The following is a 16,261-nucleotide window of genomic DNA, read 5'->3' on the forward strand; positions in this document are numbered from 1 at the left end:
CAGCTTCGATTTCGATGTTCCTCACGGTATTTATTGCATTTTTTGTTATGAATTCTTGTGCCCTATTTTGTTATCGTAAATATGATAATGAGGAAATGATGGATTTACTTTGCTTGATTATTTGTGCTTTACTTCATTCTTTTTGCCAAAATCGGATTCCATTTTTGATCTATAATATTGAAACAACAAGGCAACACATTTATTTATTAGTATTTCCAAATTTCCAAAGCTATTAAATGGTGATGAAGCATCACAAGACTCCACTCTCTTGGTTAGAATCTTCTTTGATTCATGGTAATTCTGGGGAAAAATTTCTTCTTGCTTGCCGTTTCCTATAAAAACATATTGATGATCGTTATGGTATTGAACTAGATAGTATGATATGAGTGAAATAAATGGATAGTGTGTTAGTAACCTTGAATTCAAATTGGACAGAGTAGACACAAGCTTTTTTTCACATTTATGAAGAGTTTTAGAATTATGTGGTGATATATTCTAGACAAGTTTCGTATGGTATTTGTAATAGACGTTTCTTTCAGGGTATAATGTGTATGCTCTTCTCCGTGATGATTTATCTTGAGCAATTGTTTCTTGTTCTTATTTTCGACATAATCTCGTTTGCCACTTATGTCATGCTCATTTTCTCGTAGACCTCGGACCAAGTGGCTTCATGCATATTTGAATCAGGTAAGGCCATACCATTTGAAGAAATAAAATTAGGCACTTTCAACAAGATATGTTGCTAGGGAGAGGAAGATTTGGTTCCAGTAATGGATAGTGTTGGGAATTAGTTTTCCTTGTTTTTATTATAACTTTTTTATTTGCTTAAGGGCATGTCTCGATTGATTGATAGGCATCGATGGACAAGCGGATCAAGCAGGGTCGAGCAATTGGTTCGTCTTGCAGCCAAGAGGTGTGCTATTGTTAACTGATCTTCAAGCAATCCCTAATCATCTGAAATTACTTCTGAGTGTGTTTTCAAGATTCACACATTGAAATGACATATGAAACACACACCATCTTAATCAAGGTTTTTTTGCCTATGTTATTTTTCATTAACTTTAGGGGCTTTGAAAGATGGCCTAAAGAAGAAGACAATAGTGAAGAAAGTGAGGTTTGCTGACGATGTCGTGGCAAAGTCGACAGTTGAGGCTGGCCACCGCAGCTTAACACGTTATGATCCACTCTATGGCATGTTTAATACGGTCTGAAAATTTACGATTAATTCATCACCTTGTGCTTCAATTCATAGTCATGGAGCATGTATAAACTCTACCTGGATTTGTTGAAATTGTATGAACTCAAAAAATAAAAATAAAAATAAAAATAAAAATGTATCACCTCTGGAAATCGAGCCTTGAACTATGAATTCATTCAACAAACTGACAAATTTCTTTGTAGATTTTGATTTAAAAGCTGAAAATGGTTCCTAGTATAACGAGCTACCTATGATGTTTTCGACGTCGATGAGGCTATTGGTGCAATTAAGTATGACCATGGCCATGGAGCATCTTTCCACATGAAGCATCGATCAATCGTGTCTTCATGGCTAACGACGACGGCATTCGCTGCGCTGTTGCCTCCAAATGCAGGGCAAAATTGAATCTTTTGATTTCTTTCTAGGGCCTTTTCTCTATACATTGAATTCTCTTTTCTTGGATGTTCATGGAAATCAGCATTTTTCCACCAAAGCTTCACACCCTTCACAAAACACACAAAAAAAAGAAATTGAAATTGGTATGAGAAATTTGTTTTTCATAATTAATAGGAGTACTATGCATTAATTTAAATGTAACATAAGTTAAACAAAAATGGCTTACATTCCAATAGGAAATAAGTGAGCCTTTATGGGGTTGCAACCAAAAGAATGCTTCAAGATCATCTGGTGTTGTAGAGGAAATTTGGACTTTCTTGGCTTTCAAAGTTGCTATAAAATAATTATTGCCAAATTTTGGATGTTCAACTGAAATATATGCGTACAAATCCTCCCCTGGCTCACTCACTTTAAGCCTCCAATGTCCATGCATATCCTTCATAATTTAGGCTAGTCGTGACAAGTTCGAATCTCACTAACCTTTTCAAGGCCGAGTTACTAAAAAATGCTACAACAAGGGCTTTATATACCCAGAAAATAGTCTCGAATGAGAAATGACTTGTATACTAAGAAAATAGTACTGACCGAGAAAGGGCTTATGTATTCACATTTTGGGACTGAATCGAAGCTCGGCTCGAACACAAACGTTACGCTTTCGGCCCATGGTGTATTGGTGCCCTAAAAGTATTTAAAAGATCATTTGCTAGCAAATTTATGATTCAAATAAAAATATGTTGGAGTAGTAAATGGTGGAATATTTACCTCCACAATACATTTCTTGAAACTTTTCTTGGAGTCATCGATATCATAGCAATAATAATAGCTCACGGGAGTGCTTCGATATCCCAAACTCGGAAGAGTTGTCAGAAGAAATCTGGTAATTAACATTTCATGAATCATCTAATTAATAAGCTATATAAATTCAAACTACTTCACAAATAGAACCATACTAAATTAAACACGGTAATCAAGTTCGTACCCAACTTCACGTTTTCCAAAAATATTAGTCAACTTACTTGGTCTTTCCAAAATAATCTAATTTTGCAAAAAAGTTTGATTTATATACTCCCTCCGTCCCACTATAGGTGATCAAATTTTCATTTTGAGTTGTCCCACTACAAATGGTCAATTTCTTTTTTAGCTAAAAACAAAACTTCAACCATCTCTTACTCGCTCTTTCTTACTTTATTTTTTCTTTCAAACTTTATTCTATTTTTATCTCTCTTACTTTTTTCTCTCTCATACTTTACTCTCTCTACTTTAATTCAATACATATCATTTTCTTAATTCTCGTGTCCAAAAGAAATTCATCAATTGTAATGGGACGGAGGGAGTACAATTTTATTATATGGAATTATGAGCCAGTTTTCAGTGAATTATCGAATTACTATCTTCGTGCAAAAATTATTTAGTAGCCTATATTAATCAAACTTTTCACAAAATTGAGGATTTTTTAAGAGAAACCACAAGAAAGAGACATTTTAAAAAAATTGCGTATAATGAACATCTAGTACTACTATAAAATTATAACATGAGAGTAAAATGAAACAATACACCGGTCCATTTGTCTTGGCCATTCGGCGAGCCTCGTCGGCTGAGAGATACGTGGGCGGCGCGTAGGGTGCACGGTCGAGGTCGATGAGAGCATAGCGCGTGGTGAACCGGAAGGAGTTACGGACCGGGTTGCGGCGCTCGTGATTGAGAGCTCCTTCGTATAGTGCAACGACATTTCCAACGTTGTCCGAGGAGGTGCTCGGGGAGAAAAGGCGGCGGCGGAGGAGGCGGAGGCCGAGGAGGATTGACAATATAGTGGTTGTGAAAGTTGTGTAGATGAAGTAGCAAATGATAAGCAGTGGAGTCATGTTGATTTAGAAACAATTGGAAACGAGTAGACTCACATGGAAATGGAATACTTATATAGTGTATTTTTGAAGTCAAATTATTAAATGAGATGTTAAAGTAGACAATCAGTAGTAGGTGAGAATTTAACTGTCAATTATATTGTTTTAATACGAAAACACACCCCTATTCAGCCTCTCCTCCAATTAAATATTAGGGGTGTCTTCGTATTTTAATTTCTACAAATTAAATTAAAAATACAAAAAAAATCATGTATTATTATTTTATTTGAGAGCATCCTTAGTTAAAACCTCTACTTGATACGTGCACTGATAAATCCGTTCCCACATGATTAATTAGCAATTTTATTTGTGGAATATTTTATTTTAAAATATAAAATTCTCTACCCCTTATACATAATTAATGATTTTAATATTTTTCTGATTGGTGTACATTTCATGTAAGGTTAGTTGCACCATGCTATTTTCCTATGTAGGTAATAAAGTGACAAATAAATAGAGTAAACATTTTTCCTTGGAATACTTCGTGTTCATTTAAGTTATTGGATTGGATTGTTACAGATGGTACTGGTTCTTTGTCATTCCACATAAATAAATTTTATAATTAATGTTTTGGTCCCTTTCGCTGATATTTTTAGTAGTATTATATATTGGGTGACTTGGGTCATTACAAGTGAATGGATGAGAATCAATATGAAATTTTTGTGTCATTTTCTATAAAAAAAAATTATCAAGTACACGAGACGTAGTATGGGATGTGGAAATTTTAGTTCACTTGTCAATTAAAATATATTACTAGATCAATTTTTATAAGCCAGAATAAGACGAGGATGAAATCCATTTGAATTGGTAAAATATTTTACTTTCATCTATAAGGACAGGGATTCACACCCAACTAATAAGGCAGATACTTGTATTTACTGCTTAGGAAGCAAATACCTTTTCCATCGATAATATTTTGTAGTAGTAACCTATAAAATTACGTACATTATTAACTATTTATATTGTTTTTTCTGCAATAGCTGAAATATTCCATAAGCTTACCTAGAAGTCTAGAACCAACCTAAAACCAATCATTTTGTTATGAGTTAACGGATGTACAACGTTGGTTTTATCTATTACCCGAGTTCAAAAAATTTCCGGAATTTCAAATCTTGAAAAAATCACTAGACTGTATAAGTTCATAATTTATAAGACCAAGTTTTCAAATTTGTGAGAAATATCAAAATTTTATTTTAAAGACCTAGCACAAATAATTAACTATCCAATTAGTTGAGAACTTGAGATGTAATTAGATTTTATTACCGTTTCTAACAAGCAAGAACATGTATCTGAGGAATGATAATCAAAGATTTGAGGCAGATAAATATAGGACATTTGATTCTAAATATCCTGTTGATTATGTGAATTACTACTAGTACTTAATTTAGCCTAAATTTAGATTTGTAGATATAGATAGCGGCGCAATTAATGATAATCCATTCATTAGTAGACATTTAGTTTTGTGGAATCCAGTTAACAAAGAAATTAAAATTTCAATTTAGCCATATCATGTACAAAACAACAAATTCGAACTTGGAGGATAAGATTGTCAAACCAATTCGAAATTAATGAATTAACCAAATGTCATTTTGCGAGAACAATCATGAATTTTAGTTGCTAGTTGGTCTAGCTTTAAAATTGGTCAAGAAAATCATAACTAAATTTTAACATTTTCTTTTTCAATTTTTTCATGGGTGAAATTGTCTTTAATGTAATATCGGAAAAATTCGAGAAGGAGGCCGCATTAAATTTTATCAATTTTAAGGGTGAATGACTCAATTTACAAATAATCTTTCACACACATTCTTTTATTGACCTTTGAAAAATTCATGTTTTTACAATTAGTATTACATCTGTACCAAATATATAAGATACAATCACAAACTGTAATCAGAAATTTTCATCCAAAAATTGTGATAAAATATTCAAATTCATATCTTTTACGATTTACTTTTAAAGTTGTGAGTTGCAACAATTATGACAAAAATTTATAATTTCTAGGCAATTTTTTAAAGAATAAAGTTATGCGGCCACATTATGGCCGGCCATAAATTAATTAAATAACATAAAAAATTGATTTTTTTTGAATTTTTAGTTTAATACAACTTGATTTTACTTTTATATCATCTTCATTATTTGTTCCTCAACATGTTAGTATTACTCTTTCGTAGTTTTTGCTCAACTTATTACTACTGTCATTTCTTGATTGTTTCTCAACGTATACACTAATTCGTGATATTAATGTGTTTTACGTAATGGAATTCAAAGATAAGTATCAATTCACAAGTCCATTCACACACATATAAGTTTATATCGATAATTCTAATTTTTTTTATACATGTAAATGGACTAAATTAACTTTTTATGACCGGCCACATTATGGCCATTTAGCATCACTCTTTTTTAAATGAAGAGCCTTGCTAAAAGTATTGTGGACATTCGTGATGCTTGTATTGTATGCCTCAACTACCATGTTTTTCAACACCAAAATTCGTTCCGAAGCATGTGGAAAATATAGTTGAAAGTGTTGAAAGTTGAGATATAAACTTGCCGACGAAAATTACAAGGAAAATAAAATAAGGAAAATTACACGGAAAAGAATATGTGGAAAGCGGTAAGCCGAGTCGAGGAGTCCTCTTTCTGCAAGATGAGATACGCCCCGGTAGTGCTCTCAGTTTGGCGTATCGCCCCCAAATATAAAACGGCTTCGTCTCCGAAATAGCAGCACGCTAGCAGCAAAGCTCCAGCGAACGGGAGCAAAGCTTCGACGGGAAGATTATGCAGAGAGGGAGATAGCGTGTATGCAAGAATGCTTGTGTATGTTATGTCTAAAATGCAATGGATGCATGCCTATTTATAGGCCAAGTCCACCTGCATGGGTTACTGGAGTCAACAGACATGATGTCTGTCATCAATGCCATTGATCGTAAGAGCATCTCCAATGGCGGCGAGCGGACAGGCTAGCCGATTCCCGGCGCTGGCCGCTCCGCTCGCCGAACCATTGGAACCGGCGAGCGCCATTTCGGTGAAAAAATTGGCAACCCGACGCCGATTTTCAAGCGCTGGCCGATCCGTTCGCCGGTCGGCTGGCCGCCATTGCAGGCTCCTGATCGGCAAGCGATCGGCCAGCTCAATTTTTTTTAAAATTTTTCGAAACACTACACATACGCGATTTGCACGTCATTTTCATTCGCACCACTTGTTTTAACGAGTTTTCTCTCCATCTTAATTTCTGTACAAAAGCAACAACGTGATATGAGTAACGCGGGTGGTAGTAGTGGTGGGGATGCTGTGGAGTACTAACGGCAAATGAACGAAGAGTTGGAGGCTTATACGTCCCGCTAGATAAACCGGTTGATACAAAGGGCCTTACAGCCGGCGGTACCTCGACCTCCACCCCGTTGTCCACCGACGAGCAGTGATTGATCGGGATCATGTAGCTGCACATTAGCGGCTATATGAAGACTACTTTGCGGAGGAGCCGCGGTTTGGGGCGCCTCTTTTCAGACGGCGTTTTAGGATGCGTAGGGCAGTGTTTATGCGTATCGTTGATGCTTTTGAGCGTCGATATTTGTGTTTCCGGTTCAGTTCTGATGCGGCTGGCAGACCCGGCCACACACCTATACAAAAGTGCACTGCGGCAATCAGGCAGTTGGCCTACGGAGGCGCGACAGACATGACGAGTACCTCCACATCGGTGAGACGACTACCCTGGATTGTCTGAAGTATTTCTGTCAGAGGTCATTGAAATATTCCGTGATCAGTATCTTCGAAGCCCTACCCCTGAAGAGTGTCAAGATCTGATGCAGATGCACGGGGAGAAGCATGGGTTCCCCGGGATGTTGGGCAGCATAGATTGCATGCATTGGGAGTGGAAGAACTGCCCCGCTGCCTGGAAAGGGTTCTACACGACCGGCTACAAGGGAAAGAATCACACGATGATCCTCGAGGCCGTAGCTGATTACCGGCTGTGGATTTCGCATGCATATTTTGGGGTAGCCGGGTCGAACAACGACCTCAACGTCCTCAACTCGTCGCCCCTTTTCAACGAGCAGTGCCAGAGCATCGGTCTGGCCATCAGTTTTATCGCCAACGGGAACCAGTATGATATGGGCTACTACTTGGCGGATGAGATATACCCTAGGTGGCCCGTCTTTGTGAAGACATCAGATGCACATCAGATGAGAGGAAGACCTACTTTGCGGAACGACAAGAGTCGGTGCGCAAGGAAGTGGAGCGCGCATTTGGTGTGCTCCAGTCTCGATGGGCGGCAATTAGGGGACCAACGCGTTTGTGGCATGTCGACTGCATTGCTGATATAATGTACGCCTGTATTATGCTGCACAACATGATTGTCGAAGATGAAGGTGTACAACTGACTAGTTGGGCCAATGACGATGCTAATGAAGCCGGCCCAAGCCACGGCGTGGCCGCCCCCAACTTACGAAGGGGGTACCTCACGATGAAGTCGGCCGCCTCAAGGCACACATGCCTACATGCGCCAAGTGGATGTTCATATTCGACTCCAAAAGGATTTAATTGAAGAGTTGTGGGCGTGGAGGACTGCACGTCGTTAGATTTTTTTAATTAATGTAATTTTTTTAAATTAATGTATTTTTTTAAATTAATGTATTTTTTTAAATTAATGTATTTTTTTAATTTAAATATTATTATTGAATTTTTCTGTATCTGTGTCGTAAATTTAATTCCGTATTTTGTGTGATTGTTAATTATTTGTTTTTTATAATTTTATTTATTGTGGCTGGGCTATGACTAGGCTATTGCTTGTCTAGTTGCTTGTCATGATGATGTGGCAGGGGGAGTTTTAGTCCTGATGATGTGGCAGGAGGAGTTTGTGGCTAGCCTATGACTGGTCTATTACTATTGTGGATGCTCTAACCGCCGGGGGTTACTGACTGGTTCACTAGCCGTTGGGAGCTGAAGAGACACGATGCACCTGTACACACTATACGACGGGATACACCATGGACTGTCGGGGTCCATCGGGGACCTTCGGGGACCTTCGTCTCCCGTTATGCGATTTTGGATTTTGGCACATCGTTTGCAAGCCTTTCTTTGAGGCCAACCTCGGCTCCCACTTTTCAAACATACTCCAAATTCTCATTGATTTCTTGGATTTTGAGAGCTATGTTTCTCGGATGCGCAATCATACTGGAGGATGAGAAGCACGATAGTACCTTTTGTTTCATGGGTCTAATGGAGTTGATTTGTTTGGAGAGAAGATGATAGTTGAGTTCATCCAAAGCGTTGTCAGCATCAAAGGTCACATCTTCGAGCTTTCTCAACCAGCTTTTGACAGCCCCACCAGGAACGGTACGGCTTTCAGCATCGTTCAAGAATTGTTGGATAGTATCTAGACTCCCAGTTAGCTTTGCTGCTTCTTTGTCGAGACCTCGGATTAGTGAGATCTCTTTCTTGGATTGGTCAATGAGGTTTTGGAGTACAACTTTAATGACGGTGGCGACAGCTTCTCCTTCCATTGTTTGAGCCTGTAACTGATTCAGTAAGAGAAATGGATGAATTGGTATAGAGAGGACATAGTAGGAGTAGAATCAGTATAGTTTACAGCCTTTCATTCAAGGTAGTTTGCTTTCATTTTCTTATGTTATTTCAGTTCTTGCCGACAACTATTTTTTAAAATTTCTAATTTACTTGTGGATTGACGCCCATTTTAATATGTTGATTCAATTAAAAACTTGTTAAAACTCGCATAATTGGAGTAATGTTTGATTATTAAAAGGACAAGTGAAAGAAATAAATAAATAAGTACCTTCCCTCTTTCTCTTTCTCTTACTCCCTCCGTCAATAAATAGGAGCAAACGGTTCATTTTTTACTATAGATGGTTACAAGATATCACATTCCACTGGTTTCACTTACATTTCATTTAAAATTAATATGTACCAGTTGAGATCCTTATTCCACCCACTCTTGCCGCAGACTCCTAATGGTGGATGGATGGAGTATTAGGATTTCAATTTGATTTATATTGAGACGTGGGACGGGCTAGATCTAGTTACCAGCACTGCTTGAACCACACGTGTTGGAGTAAACTGGTTTAGCATGACAAATGCAGCTCCAAAGTCACACAGCTGAAATACTCTAGCAGTGAAAGCGGTTTAGAGTTCGGTTTCACAGAGTTAGTTATGAAGTCAGTTTGTTGAGTTGAGTTGAGTTGACTTGAGGTGGTTAAAACAGAGAGTATATATGCTGATCAGAGAATCAACACACCATTCCATTCATTCAAGGGAAGTCGAGTTTCTTCATCAAAGAATTGAGTGAAACACTTGTAAAATAGCTAGAGAGTCTGTATCATTCTTGATCTGAGTTATGACAGATAGGATGCATTGAATAGCTAGTTTTTTTATTGTGATGCATGGCTCTATGTTCGAGCTAAATACTCTGTTGTAATCGGATTATAGCTAAAGCTCTCTAATTCTCCCGTTGATGTAGATTCAAGCGAACCACGTATGTCCGGTGTCTTATTTGTTTGCATTTTAGTTCAAGATTGGAGAAGACTGCACTGCACTGGGCGGCTGCAGTTTGGGCAAAACTTGAGTCAATCTTCTTGAAGAAGTTATGTCAGCCTTTAAGACAAAGGAGTTGTAGAAATCAAGATTGACTGATCAAATGGGAGAGAGCCTAAATGTAAAGAATCAAGGCAAGCAAGATTTCAAGAAGAAATTTCAGAAAAAGAAATTAAATCTTGCGAAAAACTGCTACGCTTGGAAAAGAAAGCAGTAGGAGGAAGAGAAAGGAGAAAATGTAGGTTATGTGGCAGAGGAGATTCGGGCTGCGGAAATTCTGGATGTAAGTGAATCCATGGATCATAGACAGTGGATGCACATAAACTGAATATCTTGGGGATAAATAAAGTATTCCCCTTACTAGTTTGGGTCTAAACACATATGGTCTATCTTGCTCGAGGACAAGCAGCAAGACTTAAGTTTGTGGTTATTTGATTTACACTTGGAGTCGTTCACTTTCCAAGAAATGCCCAGAAATGCAGTACAAATTTTTCCCATTTCTTGGAGTCGTTCAAGAGAATTTAATGTCTTTTCAGACTCATAGTACATGTGTAATTTCTCTCTAAAGGCAGTGAATCTAGGCGAAAACAAAGCTCAGACAAAACAAGTCAAAGGACTGATCGTTCGCCATTTAAAGTAAAACTAAAGAAAAAATCACAAACCAGCAAAGTAAAAGATCTCTCAGATGCAGGGGCGGACACACGTACAAATAGGGTAGGGCTGGAGCCCTTACCCAATTTTTTTTTTTCTACTTTCAAAATTTTTAAAATTTCAAAAAATTATGTTAAGCCCTTATCAAAATAATGCTACTGAACAACAAATTGTTTTGGATGCATAATTGTATGGGGCTGGAAAATTAAAGAAGGGAAAAATTAAAATCTGAAGAAGAATACAGCAATGGCGTTGGAGAGGATAAGGAAGAAGAAGAACAGTATTTTTCATACATAAATTAATTAAAAAGTAAAAGATACATGGACCCCACTTTATTTGACCGGTTCGTATCTTATAAAAAAGTTTGCAATCTAAAGTTGTTACTTTTCCTTTTTGAAAGTTGAAAACGTTTTTATTTATTTTAATAAAATGAGTAAATATTTTAAATGGCCCAAAGCCAACGTTTTTTAGATTTCAAAAATTGAAAATAGAAACAGAAGGGTTTGAAGTTTCCAGTTTCCAGGGGCGGCGATACAGAATTAAGATACAACACATTTTGTAAAAGTGGGGTTTGAGCCTTTGAAACTTTAGAGAAATTAATATTCAAATTCTTCGCAAATTGTGAGGTAAGAAGTTTATTAAAGTTGTTAATTTTATATTCTATTTCTCGGATGGGAGATGAGTGGATGAATGATAGTTTAATTGTGTACATTGAGAAGGACCTATTTTCAACGATTGATAATGAAAAAATCTTGCAACGTTTTCAATCGATGAGAACACGTAGAATTCAGTTGTCATCGCTTTAGACGTAAAACTGCAACTATGACATGTTATTTTTATTAGATATTTTGGACTACTTCGTATTAAATATATATGCATTTTATAGTTTTTGCGGTTTTTATATTGTGTATATATATATTATGTTTGACCGTGAAAAAATATATAGCGAAATCCAGCCCTTACCGTCAATATTTTCTGCGTCCGCCCCTGCTCAGATGTATGGGTAGACATACCTTATAGTTCTTCACAATATCTCCTCCTCTCCTTCTCCTTCTCCTTCTCCTTCTCCTTCTTCTTCTTTTGCTCTGCTCTTGTAGTGAATAGGCAATGGAATTAGTCTTGTCCTTCTTGCACATGATATCTACCTAATGACTGATATAATATTGTATATATTGAATTAATTAATATATTTGGCATTTGTTTGTTGAAACTATTGAATTAATTTAATCACTGTCTTAATTGTCAACTATTTTTAAATACAAGATGCTCAAAATTATTGCTCCCTAACGTGCGATTAAACAATAAGTAAATGTCAAACCTTAAAATTAACTAGATCTACAGATATTAAAGTATATAATGCTATGGTACATCCAGTTCAACCTGTACAATTTTATATACTATTGATACCTAAAATACTCTTATTTTGTACTATAAAAATATGTGCGCTTTCCATTTTTCATCCGTCCCATAAAAATATATGTATTCCATTTTTGAAAAGTTATATCAATTTAATAATGTAGGTCTCACTATCCACTAACTCTATTTTAACTATCATTCTTTTCGTCCCTCTTACTTTACCAATTTTGTCTTAATTCGCGTGCCATATTCATTGCCCATATTTTTATTGGACGGAGGGAGTATTAATTTTGTATACCCACTATGCCACTAAACTAAATTTCAAATTATTCAAAATTATGATTAAACAGGTAGAATTATTAAAATATACTGTATTTTCTTACCTCATGATTAAGTAATTACTTTTTGATTAATCTCAAGCAAATATACTTACTGTATGGGTTTGAGCAGGGTTATTTCTATTGGGCGGCTGACTTCACATCTGTTGGGCCAAATCATCTGATGCTTTTAATTATTTTATACGGCCCGTTAAAAATGCTCACGTTTAATTACAGCAGCTGTTCTACTATTATTGAATCGAACTGGATTTCATTTATTCCCCAAAATTGGGTATATTTATAAGAGATTTGAGCTGCAGATTTTCATCTCCAATAGCCGCATTTGTGGAAGACAAAACTTCAAAGGCGTGTGCACCACAGTTGAATTTTACCGATTTGATAGTCAAAGCTAGATGATGGCGGCTTCCACATGTGGTGGATCATTGTCTCAACATTCTGTTCTCAATTATCTACGCTTCATTATCCAAAAAAGATATTGAATTTTTTGAGATTCAATGTCGAGGAACTATGATAACTGGGAGAAGTTGGTCGCAGCTGTTCTAAAGAGAGAAGATTTCCGGCGGCTTGCACTCTGTGACAGCTTCAGCACCTCAAATTCAACTGATTTCAGCGCACGTCCCAGCTTTGATTCCGATGTTCCTCACGGTATTCAATGATTTATAATGAATCTGTGTGCCCTATTTTATAAGGTGAAATATGAGAGTTATTCAGAAATTGGTGGCTTTTTTTTGCTTGATTATATTTTGGCTTAACTGCTGGATTTTTTTCATTCTATTTTGCTAGTAATATTATTTTGAAGAGTTAATGCTATATTTTGGCATCAATTTATAGGCCAGTTTCAGATATAATATTGAAAACGAGATTATAATGATGAGCAATTTTTAGGCGATTTTTTTCATGTAATGAGCATTTTTTAGTCCATTCAAACAGTCTGGAATTACAATGTTTCACTGTCTCTATATTTGATCACATACAACTACTTTCTCACTTACTTTTTTTTCATTCTCTTGTGATCTTGATAAGATTATAGATATTCTAACGAGAGGCTCGATCCGGGAGATATTTCTAGTCAGGAAACTTTCGTCTTCCGTAATGTGAAGGTCATAGAGTATGGGGAGATAAAAAAAGCTACCAAAAACTTTCACCCAGGCATGCTGTGGGGAAAAGGGGCAGAGGCATTCGGCTGTGTTTATAAAGGATGGATCCATGAACACAATCTTACTGCAGCGAAGCCTGGAAGTGGGATTACTGTTGCTATCAAGAAGTTGAATCGTGGAGGTTATCAAGGAAATAAGCAGTTGGCAGTAGGTGTTCTACCCCTAACTTCTCTTTAGTGCATAGTTGTACAGTGTAATGTTTACCAATCATTCAAAAATGTTGCAGGATGAAATACATTATTTGAGTCAACTCCGTCACCCGAATTTGATCAAACTTGTTGGATATAGCTGCAACGCAGACAACAGGATTTTGGTATATGAGTTCATGCGCAAAGGAAGCTTGGACAACCATTTGTTCGCAAGTAAATTTGGCATACTCTAAAGGGACAAATGGAGTTATAACCTAATCTATTGTTTACTAAGATGGATTGAAACTTTGGGATATGATAAGCCTCTGGATGATTCCCATAATTTGTGATAACTTGCTTGATTTGTATTCTATCTTTTTTATGGGTAAATGAACTTAAAGTTAAAGGCCACGCCACATAGGACTTGAACCCGGACCTTTGGCCTCAAGCATTACCCTCTACCACTTGGCCATCACACACACACACAGCTTCATTTGTATTCTAATTTCTATGGAAAGGGGCAACATTGCACAAAAATCTTAGTGATGAAGATAAAAGTATCCAATCATGTTTACTCTCCATCCTGTATAGTAGACAACCCTTTGATTCTTGTTTTTCGATAAATGGCATCAACAAAATATGCACATATCCGTCACAATTCATGAGTTTCTCTTTACAATGTGGATTTTCATGTTCATAAATGTCAATTCTTGTGTTTCGGTAGGAGGGCATAACTTCCTTAATTGGGCAACAAGAGTCAAAGTGGCTATAGGTGCTGCAAGAGCTATTGCCTTCTTGCATGACTTGGAAATACCGGTCATACATCGAAATATTAAGAGTAGTAACATTCTTTTAGATGGTGTAAGTTTGGCAAAGTTTTTGAATCGCTCTGGTTTTTCTAAACTGTTCTCGTTGATAACTCATTTTTGGTTCTGGCCGGGGATTGCAGGACTTTAACACCAAGTTGTCAGGCTTTGGTCTTGCAAGAGATGGTCTCTGGAGTCATGTATCAATTAAAGTTATGGGTACATATGAATATGCTGCTCCGGAGTACGTGGAAACAGGTTCTTGTCTAATTACTAATTGATAGAATGATTAAACTCTTAACCAAACAAACTAGGCCTGAGATCAAGCTCAGCTCATTTGGTTTCTACTCTACACCTTGTGCACGAACTCACCTAAACCTAGTTAGTTTCTATGTCTAGCTACTGGTCTGGCTGTCTTTTTGAACGCTGCCTGTTTTTAATGAACAGGTGAGTTGACTATGGGATCTGATGTGTATGGTTTTGGAGCAGTTTTGCTAGAAATAATGTCAGGGCGTCGAATTATTGACTCCAAACAGCCTGCGGGAGAGCATAATCTGATTGATTTTGCAAAACCTTATTTGAATGACCAAAAAAGACTGGCGCGAATTGTGGATAGCAAATTAGAGGGTAAATACCCTCCCGAAGATGCATATGAAGTTGCCAAGATATGTCTGCAATGTCTGAGTATAGATGAAGGATTAAGACCAAAAATGTCTGAGGTTTTAGGTGTGCTTGAATCACTGTAATATGTATCTATAAACATATGAATACTATGTATCTTACTTTGTTTTATCTAAGTCTATTCCTCTGAATATGGAATGGTCTTAGCAGATGAAAATGTTGACTGATGAAAAACGGAATTATATACTATCTAGTATGTAACATTTTCTTCACAGTTGGAACCTGCTAACCAGCTATGATTGATTAATCTTAGATATATATACAACCAAAATTTGAGTCCCAATGTTTATTATTTGTGGGAGAAATTGGTGGGTGACGTTCTCTGGTGGGGAACCTGCGATTTGCAACAGCTCGTGCTTCAGCTTTAACTACTTCGCTGGTATGACTTTTTTGTTGAATCAATTCTTTCGTTATTAAATAATAAATGAGATTTACTTTTGGTGTTAAATTCTTGTTATTTTTCTGGTCATGTTCCAAATCATGCTGGCTTTCTTTTTTTTTTTAAATGGGAAAAAGTTAGCTTCAATTTCTGGCTTAATGATTTAGTCATATGGTTGATGTAAAGAATCTAGTGGAATGTCTTCATGTCTTGTGCTTCCTCAATGGTTAAAATTCACATATAACTTCTTGCATGTAGACGCCTTAACTTCTTGCAATTATATATAGGCAATCTACATAGAGATGAGAGGTTCCCCAACCATTCCATTCCATAATTCTCTATCTTTAACCATTCAATAGAGGTGAGATGTTGAATTGATTCAGCCAAATTTCCCCAACCTTCCCTCCCTTTCAATACTAATAGATTAAGTGAGCGGGAGTTGCATCTTTGCAATAAGCCATCAACACTCTCCATAGGCCTCAATCTTCTTGTACCTGCGTTTAATGTTTGCACCAATCCAGCCCGCCAAATATTTTATACGCAACTTTCCTTCAACTTCCTTATCCAACTTGCCAACCTTTTACATTTATAATCATTGATGGTTTGGCGAATTTTTGATGGTAGTAAATGCAGGTAATGAATATAGATCACGACACAAGGAATTACGTGGTTCGATTTACTGAGGTAAATCTACGTCCACGGGAAGAAAGGAGGGCAAGATTGT

At 36.7% G+C, this 16,261-nt stretch overlaps 2 protein-coding genes across 2 annotated transcripts; one reads left to right on the forward strand and one right to left on the reverse strand.

The window, feature by feature from the left end:
- Positions 1–1,335: 1,335 nt before the first annotated feature.
- LOC121773409 lies at positions 1,336–3,490 on the reverse strand. Its single transcript, XM_042170263.1, has 5 exons — positions 3,149–3,490; positions 2,357–2,468; positions 2,180–2,272; positions 1,821–2,030; positions 1,336–1,701 (listed from the first exon to the last, which is right to left on the reverse strand). The coding sequence occupies exons 1-5, from the start codon at positions 3,454–3,456 to the stop codon at positions 1,447–1,449; spliced, it is 978 nt and encodes a 325-aa protein (XP_042026197.1). The 5' UTR covers positions 3,457–3,490; the 3' UTR covers positions 1,336–1,446.
- A 9,152-nt stretch (positions 3,491–12,642) lies between these two features.
- LOC121775040 (probable serine/threonine-protein kinase PBL3) lies at positions 12,643–15,347 on the forward strand. Its single transcript, XM_042171994.1, has 6 exons — positions 12,643–13,031; positions 13,410–13,690; positions 13,770–13,905; positions 14,396–14,532; positions 14,621–14,735; positions 14,925–15,347. Exons 1-6 carry the CDS (start codon positions 12,881–12,883, stop codon positions 15,221–15,223), a joined length of 1,119 nt encoding a protein of 372 aa, XP_042027928.1. The 5' UTR covers positions 12,643–12,880; the 3' UTR covers positions 15,224–15,347.
- The last annotated feature ends 914 nt before the right edge of the window (positions 15,348–16,261 follow it).

Source organism: Salvia splendens, chromosome 17 (assembly GCF_004379255.2).
Source record: "Salvia splendens isolate huo1 chromosome 17, SspV2, whole genome shotgun sequence".
Classification (NCBI taxonomy): Eukaryota; Viridiplantae; Streptophyta; class Magnoliopsida; order Lamiales; family Lamiaceae; genus Salvia; species Salvia splendens.

Bases quoted from the DNA above. Each gene is read 5' to 3' on its own strand.
- LOC121773409 (XM_042170263.1), bottom strand. From the start codon at position 3,456: ATGACTCCACTGCTTATCATTTGCTACTTCATCTACACAACTTTCACA. The intron at 2,273-2,356 runs GTAAATATTCCA...AAATACTTTTAG, and splicing joins TCAAGAAATGTATTGTGGAG to GGCACCAATACACCATGGGC. The intron at 1,702-1,820 runs GTAAGCCATTTT...TGTTTTGTGAAG, and splicing joins CACTTATTTCCTATTGGAAT to GGTGTGAAGCTTTGGTGGAA.
- LOC121775040 (XM_042171994.1), top strand. From the start codon at position 12,881: ATGTCGAGGAACTATGATAACTGGGAGAAGTTGGTCGCAGCTGTTCTA. The intron at 13,032-13,409 runs GTATTCAATGAT...GATCTTGATAAG, and splicing joins TGATTCCGATGTTCCTCACG to ATTATAGATATTCTAACGAG. The intron at 14,533-14,620 runs GTAAGTTTGGCA...CGGGGATTGCAG, and splicing joins GTAACATTCTTTTAGATGGT to GACTTTAACACCAAGTTGTC.